This window comes from Pelobates fuscus, chromosome 5 (genome assembly GCF_036172605.1).
Source record: "Pelobates fuscus isolate aPelFus1 chromosome 5, aPelFus1.pri, whole genome shotgun sequence".
NCBI lineage: Eukaryota > Metazoa > Chordata > Amphibia > Anura > Pelobatidae > Pelobates > Pelobates fuscus.
In genome coordinates this window covers 126,387,107-126,402,555 of record NC_086321.1, presented here as the reverse complement: position 1 = coordinate 126,402,555, position 15,449 = coordinate 126,387,107, and the positions used below count along the sequence as shown (strand labels likewise).

Sequence of the window (15,449 nt, the reverse complement as noted above, 5' to 3'; positions counted from 1 at the left end):
ACTTGTAGATATCACCACAACTTAACTTTTAATGTTCAAAATAAATCAAATCAATGTTTCAGCCCCATATTTGGGCTTTCATCAGGATAAAAGCCCAAATATGGGGCTGAAACGTTGATTTGATTTTTCTATGCTCTTTGCCTGACCAGCACCGGGCACATTACCTGTTCCAGGAGTGCAAGCAATTTTGTAATATATATATAATATATTTATATATCCAAAAGTACAAGATAGCACTCCAGGGACTTCCAAGTCGAATGAATAAAACTTAGCTTTTATTAGCTCAAAATAAAAATCGACTGAAACGTTTTATTCATTCGACTTGGAAGTCCCTGGAGTGCTATCTTGTACTTTTGGCTATATCTGTTTGCTGATATCACCGGGCAAGTACATCAAGGAAGGTGGAGTGGATTACGTGTGTGTGTGTGTGTGTGTGTGTGTGTGTGTGTGTGTGTGTGTGTGTGTGTGTATATACACACACATATATACACACATACACAACATAAATGGATGATATATATATACACAAACGCACAAAAGTAGGTTACAAATAGCTGCTTTTTTGAGGGGGTGGGTAGGCAAATTTGTGTAATGATTGCTGGCAAATGGATAATCTCTACAGACAGTGTAAAAATAATCATTGCAGCTAGTTAGTGTAGTTGAGGGTCAAAATAGGAAACAGATAATGTGGTGTACACGTTTGATGGATATATAAGTGTTAGGCCTGGCTAATGAAAGAATTTACATTTTGAGCCCTTGTGTTGAATGTTTTTTGTCATGGTTTACAAGAACAAGTTTTTTTCATTAGGTTCTAAACTTCTAGCACAGACATATTTTCATTTTAAATGCTGAGCAATTTAAAACCTAACTGTTGACCCTTCCAACATCAAGGAAGAAACCAGTCCTGTTGTCAGCAGCTTTTGAATGCTACATCAAGTTTCAAGAACCAGCATAAAATGTTTGTGACCTTGAGCACGTTGCAATAAAATATGTGTCTGCAGCTCTACATGCAAATAAAATTAGTCACATTATTATTATAGTGCTAGTTAATGTGCCTTTGAGGTAGAATTTTACATTATTGAGAATATATATTATACATTCTTTTTTATTTTATTTTTTTAACTATTAAAGACTTTAGATTACATGGCAGATTTTTTCGCCTTAACTTCAGCATATCTGCATTATGACTTTGAGAATGTTTTTGTTGAGCTTAAAAATATAAGTGAGTGAACAAATAACTTTAGAAAATAGGACATTTAAAATGTGAAAATCATTAATAAAAGAAAAAACAACGTACCAACACCTCCCCTCATCCGATACAAAAAAACATAACATTTACAAATTTTATCTTAAGTCTTCCGGTATGATTTCATTTAAAAAGTGCAAAAAAAAAGTTGTATACTTTGTAAAACAAGCAGCCTTCATTTGCCCAATAAAAATAATAGCAAAACAAATGTAATGTCATGTGTGAGCACGCAACACACAAAAAAATAAAAATAAGACAAAAACACAGATAGAAAGGCTGATTGGATGACAAGAGAGGTGAAGCTAGGTTATAGTTAAGAATATTTGCAAAACCAGGTCAGTGCACGAAATACAAACAAAAATCACAAGCCCAAAAACTGGCAGTTAGCCCCTCTGGTTCAACCAAAAGATGCAACAACAAATATGGCATTCTGGTCAACAATTCTATCCTGAAATATAAACTACATCCAGAATTAAAGGGACACTGCAGGCACCCAGAGCACTTCAGCTCATTGAAGTAGTCTGGGTGCCAACTCCCATCACCCTGCAAGTGTAACAATTGCAGTTTTTATAAACTGCAATAATTAACATGCGGGGTTAAGTCCTCCTCTAGTTGCTGTCACTAGAAGGATTTCCAGCTTCTTAGACTACTTTTGGTTGTCTAAACACCACTGGACGTCTTCGCGCTATGCATGAGGACCTCCAGCGTCACCGGAATCCCCATAGGAAAGTATTGAATAATGCTTTCCTATAAGGAGGTCTAATGTGCGCGTGGCCATTGCCATGCATGCGCACTAGGTCTTCCCGGCCGGCGGACATCGGTGGGGGAGGAGCGTGGGTGGAGCCTGACAGCGCAGAGGGACATCTGCGCTGGATTCAGGTAAGTGTCTGAAGGGGTTTTAACCCCTTCAGCGACGTGGGATAGGGGGCACTCCAGGATTCTCTAGTGCCAGGAAAATTGGTTTGTTTTCCTGGCACTGGAGAATCACTTTAATAAAGAACTGAAAACAAAATGATAAAAGTTAACTTACTTGACCAAAAAAAAAAAAAATGTATCTTATTATGTACTTTAAAAACCATCACTGACCTAAATCACAAGTTTAATCACAGATGGTGGGGGGAATCTATTAAGTTAGGATTTGTATTCCTAACGTCATAGTGTTCCTTTAAGGCTCATTCTCAATAGTTCCAAATTTGAGACATTTGTGCATTGGTCATGGACAGTACAGGTGCCAGACGTGTACTAAATGAAATCCAATGTGACTGTATTACTTGTGATTAAAGAAACACTATAGCACTAGGAATTCACACCTGTATTACTAATGCTAGAGTGCCCTATTGGAAAGTTTGTTTTATCCCCACCATTTCAAGTTAAACAATAAACAAAAAAAAGTTTACTTACCTTTACTCCAGCGCCAAGACTGCTTCAGGCTTCCAGCCACTCTGCCTCCCATGATGTCATCTGGCTCTCGAGACAGTGGCAAAACTGATGTGCACGGACTGTGTGCGCATCGAGGCTTTCATTGGAATGATTTCCTATGGACTTCCACGTCACCAGACAAATTTTTACACTGTCAGTTTAGTGGAAGCGCCTCTAGTAGCTATAATGATTACAGCCATTAGAGGTGGATTTAACCCTGAAGTTTAAAAAAAAAAAATACAAAAAAATTACCCTGCAATGAACTAGAGCAGGGATTCTCAACCCAGTCCTCAGGACCCCCTACCAGTCCAGGATTTGGGGATTACCTGGGTGTGTCTAAGGTGTTTAGAAAAAGGGGGAAAAAAACACCTTAGACACACCCAGGTAATCCCTAAACCCTGGACTGGTAGGGGGTCCTTGAGGGCAAGGTTGAGAACCCCTGAACTAGAGGATCCTCTCTTGAAAAAGGCTTCCAGTTGAAACATTGGGGTATGATTTTGGTATCCTCACTCTCTTGCATTGCCTTGACTTTTTTTTCTGGTATGTAATCTAGTTTATATCATTTTGTTTCGTAATTTGGTGTCTGGGGCTTGGTTTTTAATTTTGTTTCTATTTTTTGTTCTTCATTTTTGTTAGTTGCATTTTGTGATACATAGGATATATTTCTGGACTGTGTATATTGTAAGTCATGGTACAAATTCAATAAAGATTACTTATGGTTTAGAGCGTGCTCCTTTTTGTGCTATGTACAGTGTTAAAAATAAAGAATCACTAATGTGAGAATTGCCAAGATTTAAAAGTAAATGTAAAATGTAAGGGCAAAGCAGCTGACCTCACCTCCCCCCCACTCTGCTACTTTGGATTACATTTTACTTTAATTTAACTGTTAGCAAAAAGTAATAGTCATATACACACAGTGTGTCCCATTTTAAGTACTAAATGCCTCTGTATCGGCCATCAAACTGCAACAGAAATTATAGTAACACTGTTTTGTGTAGCTACTATTTTACTGTTCAAGTAAAATCTTAACACGACTATCGTGGTGTGAGTACTTTGAATAATTTGCCAAGAGCACTCAACGGTGACATCACCGCGGGGTGTCAGGTGGCTGGGAGGTCAGACACATCTTTTTCAGCTCGTGGAGCCTCATCTGCAACATCAGCGCTGTAGTTTCGTGCATGTGTTCGAATATAGCACTGGGGTCTATGGAGGATCTTGCAAGACCACTGGATCTTCCATAGAAATAGACTTTTTTTTTTTTTTTTTTTAAATAAGCTTAACGAAAAGTATCCCCTTTTGTCAAGCGTGCGAAAAATAGAGACAAAGTAGTCCCTGCTTTGTTTTAGTAGATCTTTTGACTGGGTTGGAATTTCAGTGGAATTCCAACACAGTCAATGAGGGTATTTCATAAAGATTCTATCTCTAACAAATACTAATTTTGGAGGTGGGTTGACAGAAGCACTTTAAGAATAAAAATAATGTTTTCTACCTGTTAAAACACACTGGTGGCAATTCAAGTGATACAAACCACTTAAATGAAAATCTAGTTATAGGTGCCCCTCCCTTTAAGTTGCCAATTTTGAATTACAGGGTCAGCCTAAGCATCAGGTGCCCTTTGCAGTACTACATGTAAAGTACATGGCACATGAGCCAATTTGTATTTCTGAGAGTGTGGCTTTTAGCTGCAACGATATAGAAAAAAATATTATTTATCTAAAAGACAGCCCACCAATGAAGTCAAGCATCCATAACAATTTGTTCTAAGCGGTCTTGAAACAGTTTTGTAAAATGCACTGCGCATGCATAGCTCTAAAGAACACAAAGCACAGCTAAGTTCACTAAACAATGAACTAGGCTGCACATAAACCGTAAACGTCTGCAATTTATTATGCAGTTTCAATCATGTTATGCGATTAGTAGATATAGGATAAATAGCCCATAATTACCAATTGTATACAGGCTGACTGGACAAAAGTCATTCCCCACACAGACCATAATATAATGATTCCAATTGGAACGTCTCATACTAGTAATGGGAAAGGTCTGAAAGGTCACTAAGATGTACACTGGGGGGCACTTTCAAAGTATGTAACTTTTTTAGTCTTTTTTTTTTTTACAATACTTAGTGCACTATCTATATACTGCCTTATCCAAAATATGAGGACAATATTTAACTAGGAAATTCATCACTACTTAGCATTAATGCAAAGGTAATGGTGCATGGTGTACACTGAGCCCACTCTCTGCACTGATAATGTTATAACGTCAAAGAATTGCAGTTGTAAACAGAATTGATGCAGTCAATCTGGCATGCAGAACGCAGACAGAATTATTCACTAAAGTGAGAAGTCAAATTGAATTTAAAGGGACACTATAGTCACCAGAACAACTTAAGCTTAATAAAGAAGCTTTGGTGTATAGATCATGCCCCTGCACTCTCACTGCTCAATTCTCTGCCATTAAGGAGTTAAATCACAATGTTTAGCAGCCCTAGTCACACCTCCCTGCATGTGACTTACACAGCCTACATAAACACTTCCCGTAAAGAGTCATCTAATGTTTAAACTTCCTTGATTGAATATTCTATTTAATTTTGAATTTCTTATTTCCTGCTCTCTTAATGGCTTGCTAGACCCAGCAGGAGCCTTCCGTGTATGATTAAAGTTTAATTTACAGAGCAGGAGATACATTATTTTAAAGTAAGTTACATCTGATTGAAAGTGAAACCATATTGTTCTCATGCAGGCTGTGTCAGTCACAGTCAGGGTAGGTGTGAGTAGGGCTGCTTAAACAGAAACAAAAATGGTTTAACTCCTAAATGGCAGATAATTTAGCAGTGAGACTGCAGGTGTATGATCTATACACCAAAACGGCTTAATTAAGCTAACATTGTTTTGGTGACACTAGTGTCCCTTTAAGGTCACAATAATTGGACTGGAAAAATACCACATCTATGATTCTAGTCCAGCTACTTTGGCCTTAAGTTAGAGAATCACTTTGAATTCTGAATGTAATGAATAACTGTCAGTTCTGTCTGCCCATTGTCAATTTTGTTCAAGTTTTGTTTGTGGGTCTGTGCACACACAATTTTGTATGAGCTCTCGGTAACAGAACATAGCCCATTTCACTAAACACTTATGTGTGGTATGTGTAAACAGACAACAGCCATACCATGACTGCCATCAGTTTACAGAGCTGTTCCACTCATTCTAGTTAAGGATACAATATCAAACAGATCAACGCCAGCAGAAATGAACTGGGTAAGAGGCTCTCCAAATGCAGTCTTCCTGTAGCTGCATGCAGGTTGACTAAAAAGTGCTTAATAAGGGAACTCCATAAAGTTAAGATTTTGTTCCAATTTTTAATGCATCAGAAAAAAAATGGTAATTTTTAAGCCACACTTTCTGTTAATTATGCAATAACAGATTACTGAATAATAATAATAAAAAAAAAGTTAAAATGTTTCTCTAGGTACTTTTAGTAATCTATAGACCAATGTATTTTTTATAGTTTGCATAGCTTAAAATAGAATGTAAATTTGAAAAAAAAAAATGGGTTTGTCCTTTTAAGACCTGGGAATGGGCAGATGACCCAATGGCATCTAGGAACACTGTATATCACAGCCTTTAATAATTTAGTGATCACAAAAGGCAATGTAATGCTGCCTAGATACCTACAGGGTTCAGCTTATATCTGCAGGACCATTTGGCTAAAGCGCAAAAATGGCTTCTCTACAGGTTGTAAGTCCCTAAACAACTGATGGATAGCCTTTTGCATGGCAGCTGATGGGGATTGTGTTTTACAGGCTGGTCAGCCAGCAGAGGCACAACCAGGTCGAGTACCAAAATATTATTCTGCCTGCACTACACCCAGGGGGTCTGCACCAGCGACACAAACTGCCAAAGGCTCGATTTATTCACTAAACACTGAATTGTAAAATTATTGCCAAAATAGCCAGTTTGCACCACAGTAGAAGGGGTTTCCAAGTCACCTATTGTTGCCTACGATTAAGAGGAAGAAAATGCACAATTTAACCCATAGCAGCTTGCAAATGAAAAAAAACACCATTAGTAAAGTTTTCCTAAATCTCCATCTTGGGGATAAAGTGTGCACTTTCCTTGTCTCCTAATTCGCAGTTTAGTGAATAACCCCCAGAGTGAGTGTCTCCTTGCCCTCTACATGCGGAGCCCGGTACCATCTCTCTCTCTCCCTGGTGGTGCCAGGTTTGGCTGGGGATGATGGGAGTAGGTTTGGCTGGGGATGATGGGAGTAGGTTTGGCTGGGGATGATAGCCGGTCTAGCAGGCTGGCTGGGGATGATGGGAGTATGTTTGGCTGGAGATGATAGCCAGTCTAGCAGGCTGGCTGGGGATGATGGGAGTAGGTTTGGCTGGGGATGATAGCCAGTCTAGCAGGGGATGGTGGGAGTAGGTTTGGCTGGGAATGATAGCCGGTCTAGCAGGCTGGCTGGGGATGATGGGAGTAGGTTTGGCTGGGGATGATAGCCGGTCTAGCAGGCTGGCTGGGGATGATGGGAGTAGGTTTGGCTGGGGATGCTGGCCGGTCTAGCAGGCTGGCTATGATGGGAGTCGTTGCGGTCACTCACCGAGTACGTCCGCCGTGCGGTGCCGGGCGATGAAGCAGGCGTCGTCCCCGTAGCACATGCCTTTCTTGAGGATGCCCTTCCTCGCATCCTTGCCGAAGCCGCAGCTGGCGGTGACCAGGCTGTAGTCCCGGGAGTCGGTCTGTGAGAGCCCCCCCAGCACCGCGCGGGCCACTATCCTGCCGTAGGACAGCACCGAGAACATGGCCCCGGACCGTCCGCCGCGAGGCCGCCGCTTCCCCTCCGGCTCGTCCTCCGTGTCTCCGCTTCCTCCTCTCGCCGCCTTCTTCAAGGACACACTGCGGGCTCTCACCGTGCCCTCCGCCCCGGGTGCCGCCTCGCCCCTCTCCGGCCGACACCGAGCTCCTCACACACTCCGCTATCGGGCTCTCTCGGTACCTGTGTAACGATCGCCTGGCTTCCGTGTCACTCAGAGCCGCCGACTCTGCCCGCTCCGCCGACCCTGTGCAGCCGCCATCTTTGTCACCTCAGACACATACTGTCAGTGAGGCCGGGCGGAGGGCGGGGACTGCGGCGGGGCACGTGACGCGGCTGACGTCATCACCACGCAGCAAGGATTCCCTGTCTGCACTGAAAACCCACGTGGTGTACTGCTCTGACAACCTCCCTCTCCCCCCCCCCCCCCGCTGACTGCCAAGAACTCTGAGCCGGTGGCTACACTCATACTACAATGGCAATGTATGGGACACGGGCGGTCTAGCGGTGATTTACCCGGATAGTGTGCTGTGGGTTCATGTAATATAGACCGGGGGCTGGGTGCCATTCACAATTGTGTGAGAGATGATATACAACATTTAACATTTTTGGTTTGTTTTTTTCAGACCGTTCATAAGCTCACTGTGTAAAAATATATATATATATATATATATATATATATATATATATATATATATATATATATATTTTTTTTTTTTTTAATATAATATACCTACAGATAAACAGTATACCTTTAATTTGGCTGTAGTTGAAAGTAGCCATGTGACGTGGTCTTTTGAAATGTTAGAAAAGGAGGATGTTCCCAAGGTTAGTAAAGGTGGTTTGTGCAATATACAGTATTACTATATAAGCAGAGTTAGAAGGGATATGTTGCTGACCATGGTGGCCTAAACTACACTTCGCTGTCATTGTACACAAAACTTAAAGTTTACACGTCGTGCTACACACAATTTGGGCATAGCACTTTAAATTTCATTTAAAATTACTACCAACCTGTTTTTGAAATTTAAACATGTCGTTTTGTTGTATAATTATTATTATTATTATTCTTTCCTTCTGTGGAGCTTCATTGAGTTTTTAGCCATTCTCACCTCCTTTTAACAGATCCAGTGCAGCCATTATCCCGCTTTCATGGGTATTCTAGTAGTTAGGCTTGTGCCTGGGGAAAATGTTCGGTTCGGTTCAGCATTCCGAACTTCGGGATTTCGGCACTTCGGAAATTCGCAACTTAGACACTTCGGAATTTCGGAACTTCTATTGCAGCCGCTTGGTAGATAACTCCCTAATTCCCATGGTATTAGGGAGTTATCTACCAAAAGGCTGAAAGACCTAAATTGGTCTTTCAGACAAATTTACTAATACTAAGTAAATATTACTTAGTATTAGTAAATTATGCCCCTACTCGCTATACCGCAAGTAGGGGCATCTCTAGTAAACAGTGAGCAGCCAGTGGATGCTCACTGTTAAAAAAAAAAGGGTCTCCCCTCCTGAGCTCCCACCCGTGACGTGCGAGTGGGGGCTTTTAAACTAAAGGGGGGGCCTATTGCCAGCCCCCACCCCTGAGCGGCGGGTGGGGGCCCTAAATTAGAATAAGGGGGGGGACCTATTGGCCCCCACCCCTGAGCGGCAGATGGGGGCTCTAAAGTAAAATAATGGGGTGGGGGACCTATTGTCCTCCCCCCTGGCCTCAACCCCTGCGCGGTGGGTGGGGGCCCTACATTAGAATGAGGGGGGGACCTAGTGTCCTCCCCCCTGGCCCTCAACCCTGAGCGGTGGGTGGGGGCCCTAAATACTAATTGGGGGGGGGACCTAATGTCCTGGCCCCCACACCTGAGCAGCGGGTGAGGGCCCTAAATAAAAAATTAACCCCCCCCCCAAAAAAAAAAAATTACCCCTACCTACTCCCCTCACCCTAAAAATAGTCCCCTAATATGAATTTATAACATCATTCTAAATGTATTTTATTTTTTATTATTCTTTATTTTATTTGTGCAGTCGTTGAACAGAATAGTAGCACTTCCACAATAGCTGGTGCCAACATTTTTCAATCACAGATGTACATGTGGCTACATAGACATTGCACTTTTTTATATGGTGAGATAATGCGTAAAACCGGGGTTTCTCTATAATATTAAGATAACAGTAGCTTAGCAATACGATGTGAGTTATTATATATTCGCTTAGTCTAGACTATGCTCTCGTCAGAGATGTGGTCTGAAACAATTTTATAGTGCAAGAGCATTTTCATGAGTGTGGCATATTTATAGGCTTAAACAGGTGTATTGTTGACAGGCTAAAGAAGTATGTTAGGTCTCTGCGTTGCTGTGTGTTAAACGGTAAAATACTAAACATAAAACAAAGGTTAACATATGCTGCATTGTCTAGCCCTTTAGTTTGTGGGTGCTTCTCCTCGCTAGCCATCAGGTGTGTGTGAGGCTGAAAGTAGAACTTAGTGGCATTGTTGTCATGCCTGATCCTGATGTATGAGCTACGGTACTGAGATATAAAAAAACACTATAGCTAGTGCAAACACGTTGGTGTAAAATTAGTTGAAAATCATACAGAAACAATAGGCCAGTACCATCTCTGATTGGTAGGGTAGGGAGGTTATCCCACAGTGTCCCGGTCAGCCAACTCCCGCCAGCGGTATCACAGTCCCGGTTAAGGGCCCGAGTGCGTCTCGGTCTCTGTCGCCACTGGTGCTCGGGAAGTTCCCTCTTTCGTGTTGGAGTGCCTCCATTGGTCCGGCTTGATGATGTCGCCATTTTGGGACTCGTGTCTCGCTTTTTACACTGCCGATCGTGTGTTGCTGTGTTCTCGCTGGGTCTGTTGCTGGGCATTGCTTGTTTATGTGTAGAGCTTGAGTAGTTTAACTTGGTCGCTCTCTTTGCCCTGTTGGTCGGTGTCAGGCTGCCTCTGCGGTCATTGGGTCTCCCCGAGCGTTTCTTCAGGATGAAACACTTGCGGCACCAGCCTTTCGGATGCATGGTGCTTGCGAGAGCATTTGCTTTCCGCTGTGCGGTCACCCGATGTGGGCTTGGTAGTTTACCCTTGGCCTGGGTCTCCCGGTGGGGAGGTCGCATAAGTGCCTCAAGCTTCTCCCAAAAGGAATTGAAAATTGTGGCCAGTCGGAGCTTTGTGTCCGCTGGGATGTGGGAGGCCTCCCAGTCCAGCCATCTTGGAGGCATCGTGTGCCGGGTTTCCCCTCTGTGTTGCAGGCTTGGCCTTATGGTAGGACTTCGCTGGGCTGCCCCTGTTGTCCAGGGGGGACCGGGATATCCCCCGCCGGTCCACAGGGGGGGGGGGGTAGGAAGCCAGTGTGTCGAGGGGTCCGTGCGCGTCTTTGCTGTCGCAGCTTTGTGTAGGCCCCAGTGGCTTGTGAGGATTCCCGGGGAGTGTTTGTCTCGTTTTTGGGGTCATTGGATTCCCCCAGGTTTCCCCTGCCTGCATCGTGCCTTTTTGCAGTTTTTGCGCCGATTTGTGGGGTGTTTGTCCCCAAATCAGTCGCTTATAGTCAGGAGCTTTTTCGTTGTGCGTCTTTCCCGCTCGGTGGTTAGGCTCCGCCCCTCTAAATGTATTTTGATTTTAATATATATGTACATTAATATCAAAATACAGTTAGAACAAATTTAAACCGGTATATAATTTTTTTTTAAATGTAATTTTTTCAATTTATTTATTGATTACTTAAAATAATTAATTAATAATAATAATAATTAAGTGTATTTTAATATAAATATATATAATTATATAGAAACAAAAAAAGTCGGAAGCTATAGGCAAACACTCATGGTGGGGTTAACCCACAAATTCACTACCAAAGTAGTAATTAGACAGACTACGATGTTTGAGTGCCCTAGGACAAATGAAAAATAACTTTAATAGAGTATATAAATGAAAATGGAAATAACTGAGTGCAAAAATGCACAAAGAATTTCAACTAAGTAAAACAACAGCCAAACATCGAGTAGAAGAACAAATCATTCTAAAAGAGGGCTGTTTAATAGAATAGCGCTGAATAATTATTTCACAGTCTAATTGGTGCACAAGGACTGAAAAGATAGTGATATGTGAAGCGCTATAGATATAACTTAATGAACAGGTTGTCTAAGATTAATACACTAAGTTGCTGCTAATAAATACAATGTAGAGTTCATAACCCGGTGAATAAAAAGTGTAACACTGTGTTAACTAAGGTAAATCCAAAAGTATGGGTTTATAAAGACATATAATCAAAAGGTAAATTTTCACATTGTGTTCCCATTAGTTGATAGATATGGTCCGGTAGGGATATAGGGGTACATGAACATACGCCGCGATCTAAGTCTGTATTGATATACGGAAAAGACCAAAAGGTAAATTGTACAGTGACTGTTATAGATAGCTATGAAATAGCTTATAGCTCATAGGGTGTTATGTATACAATGTACAGTCCATAAATTCAAAAAGGAATGTGGCTGAGAAATAGCTATCAGCTTGTACGGTGTGTGTATATATATATATATATAGTGATGTACAAAGAGAACGAGAAATTACCTCACTACTGAATGGCTGTTAGCTGATACAGCATGATAAATATATAGTATTATGCCGACCATAAGATCAAATGCACAATAGAATATTGTACCATCTATAAAGTCAAATAGATAGTAGGATGGTAGAAAATAAATAAAGGATCCTTGCTACCGAGATTGAAAAGTAGCAATTACCTATTTCAGCTGAGGTAAAAAATAGAACACAATTGAACTCTAAGTATAGTTGAGCATATAGAGAAATAGTACAGAGGACCTGTTCATAAGTTTTCACTGTTCCTCTGGCGAGTCAAAGATTGCAACAGACATTGTAATTTAGTAGATCCTTAGAATACAAAATAGTATTACAAGTACACTGCAGAGCTTAAAGTGGCTAACAAAATATAAATGACCTACTGGTAGAAATAGAGGTGGGGAACTAGCCCCATATGTCAGCCCAGTGTGCACAGCAAAGCAGTTAAGGGATTCGGAGGGAAGTGTGGTAATAATTCGTGAAGAAACCACACTGAGAGCTGGTGCAAAGAATCCCTGATAGCCCCTTTTATATAATTATTTATATATATATATATATATATATATATATATATATATATAAAAAACACTTTTAATAATGATTTATGTATGTGTATATAAAAGTACTAAGATCACGTATGTGTGTGTGTGTGTGTATATATATACCGTATAAGTCGAGTTTTTCAGCACATTTTTTGTGCTGAAAAACTCCAACTCGACTTATACTCGAGTCAATGTCTGTATTATGGCAACTTACATTGCCATAATACAGACAATGGGGCTGTGTAGGAGGGGGGGTGGCAGAAAGCTGTTACTTACCTCTCCTGTCAGCTCCCTCTTTCTCCGCGCCGGTCCGGTCAGCTCCCAGTGTAAGTCTCGCGAGAGCCGCAGGGTCATAGCACGGCCGCGAGACTTACACTGGGAGCTGACAGGGGAGCTGACCGGACCGGCGCGGAGGAGAAGGGAGCTGACAGGAGCTGTAGGAGAGGTAAGTAAACGCTCTCTGCCAGCCCCCCTCCACTGAACTGCCAATGCCACTGGACCACCAGGGAGTGAGAGCCCCACCTCCCTGCCATGTATCAAGCAGGGTGGGGGGACAAAAAAAAATATATAAATAATAATAAAATAAAATAATAATACTTAAAAAATAATAATAAAAATGCCCACCCCCCACCAAGGCTCTGCAACACATACACAAACACACACTGCATCACTGTAGCGTTACTTACCTTGTCCGGGGGCCGGCCGAGGTCCTCTGTTCCCGGCGAGCTCAGAGCGCCGATGACGCAGTTGGATTTCTGCTGATGCTGTTCATGCTCCCCGCCTTGTGCGTTCTTTCCATTCTCGTTTTCCTGCCAGACCTGGGGGTGTCCTCAGGGGAGGGTACTGTAGCGTTACTTACCTTGTCCGGGGGCCGGCCGAGGTCCTCTATTCCCGGCGTGCTCAGAGCGCCGATGACGGCGGGCGCTGACCGTGGAATGCAGTCACGTGTCCCGCCTAGCTTTGAGAGCACGCCGCGCGTCACGAGCACGCTCTTAAAGTGGAAGTGGGAGCCGAAAATCAAAACGGTCTCCCATTGGCCCCTGTCACCCCACACTCCCCATACTCTCACATATTGGGGGCGTTGCTATGACAGGGGCCAATCAAGAATGAGTTGAAGGTATTTAAACTTACCTCTCCTTTTACTCCCTGCCCTATCGTGGTTTCTGTTTCAGTTCCCTTTAGCGCTTGTTGTGTTCAGTTGTGTTTCTTCGTATTGACCTTGGCTTTGTTTCTGACTACGTTATCTCTTTATCCTTATCTGTTCTGTTTGCCGGCTTGCTGTTTACTGTGTACCAGACCCCGGCTAGTCCTAGTTTATGCTGTCTCTCTGTGCCCTTGACCTCGAATCGTTCCTGACTCTGTCTCCTCTCATATACGTCGAGTCCGGCCATTCTAAGGTCCGGTAGACGTATCTCTGCTCTGTGTTGTCTTTTGTCGAGTTGAATCTTGCGAGTTGGGGTATATTTTCGTTACATTACGATAGGGCCATGGACCCCGCAGATTTGGCTCAGCAAATGGCTTCTCATGAGGCAAGGTTTGTAGAGCAGGATCATCGTATGGATCAGATAGCTCAAGCTCTCCAGACGCTCTTGTCTAGAACTATTCCTGCAACCGCACCTAACCCTCCTACACCTCTTCTTCCCGAAGTATCCAATTTACCTAATACTTCGCCCCATTTAACACCCCCTCCCAGGTATGGAGGGGAAGCTAAGACATGCAGAGGTTTCATTAATCAAATAGAATTCCACTTTGAGATGTATCCACGTTCCTTTCCCACTGATAGGTCTAAAGTGGGGTTTTTGATGCATCAACTTACTGACAAAGCACTTGAGTGGGCAAATCCTATTTGGGAGGCCAATGGACCTATGGTGCATAATTTCAATAGTTTTCTTACGGCTTTTCGTAGAACTTTTGACACAACAAAAAGGTCAAAGAATGCCGCAAGAGCATTTAATGAGAATAAAACAGGGTTTTAGGTCTGTGGCTGTCTATGCTATTCAGTTTCGTACCCTTGCTTCACAGGTAGATTGGACCAATAATGGGTTGACTACTGCGTTCATGGAAGGTTTATCTGACACTATATTGGATGAGTTAGCAGCAAGGGAACTTCCTATTTCATTAGAGGACCTTATTGATTACCTCATTGATATAGACAATAGGATTCGTGACAGGCTCTATACTAAGAACAGGAATAGACGTTTTGTTACACCTATTAACCCCAGAATTGATAAATCTGAGGGTGTTAAAGTATCTGAGGAGGAACCCATGCAATTAGGGGTTGCCAAACTCTCTGATACTGAAAAATTACTTAGGAGAAGGGACGGACTCTGCCTATACTGTGGTAGGAGAGACCATATGGTAAAGGAATGTCCTTTGCTTCCGGAAAACTCTCGCACCTAAGACCTTATAGGGGACTGGCCTTGGGTGTGATATCTAAGTCTCCTAAATTGCCTCCTAACCGTTTGCTTCTCCCTGTTTCTCTTCATATGGGAGATAGTTGTATAGCTGAAAGCATAATAGCCTTGGTTGATTCCGGGGCTGCTGAGAACTTCATAGACTCTGGTTTTGTTACGAAAAACAACATTCCCATCAGAGAGAGGGAGATACCCTTGGCCATTTAGGCCATAGATGGTAGACCTTTAAGTACTCCAGTCGTTACCCATGAAACTGTACCATTTATTCATGTACACAGGGGTTTTTCACTTTGAGACCGTTCAGTTCCAGGTTATCACCTCTCCCTCTTCTCATATCGTGTTAGGGTACCCATGGTTATGTTCTCACAATCCCATTTTCGACTGGGATTCGACTGAGTCGGGACAATTAAAATCATGGAGCAAAGCCTGCCACGAATCTTGTAT

At 42.4% G+C, this 15,449-nt stretch overlaps 1 protein-coding gene across 1 annotated transcript in view; it reads right to left on the bottom strand.

Annotated features, from left to right (window-relative positions):
- The window catches only part of PPTC7 (protein phosphatase targeting COQ7), a 56,107-nt gene extending 48,345 nt beyond the window's left edge, over nt 1–7,762 (bottom strand). Inside the window, exon 1 of the mRNA XM_063454257.1 lies at nt 7,271–7,762. Within this exon, the coding sequence (XP_063310327.1) occupies nt 7,271–7,472 (202 nt within the window). The 5' untranslated portion in view covers nt 7,473–7,762. The remainder of the gene's footprint in view (nt 1–7,270) is intronic.
- Between the last annotated feature and the right edge of the window lie 7,687 nt (nt 7,763–15,449).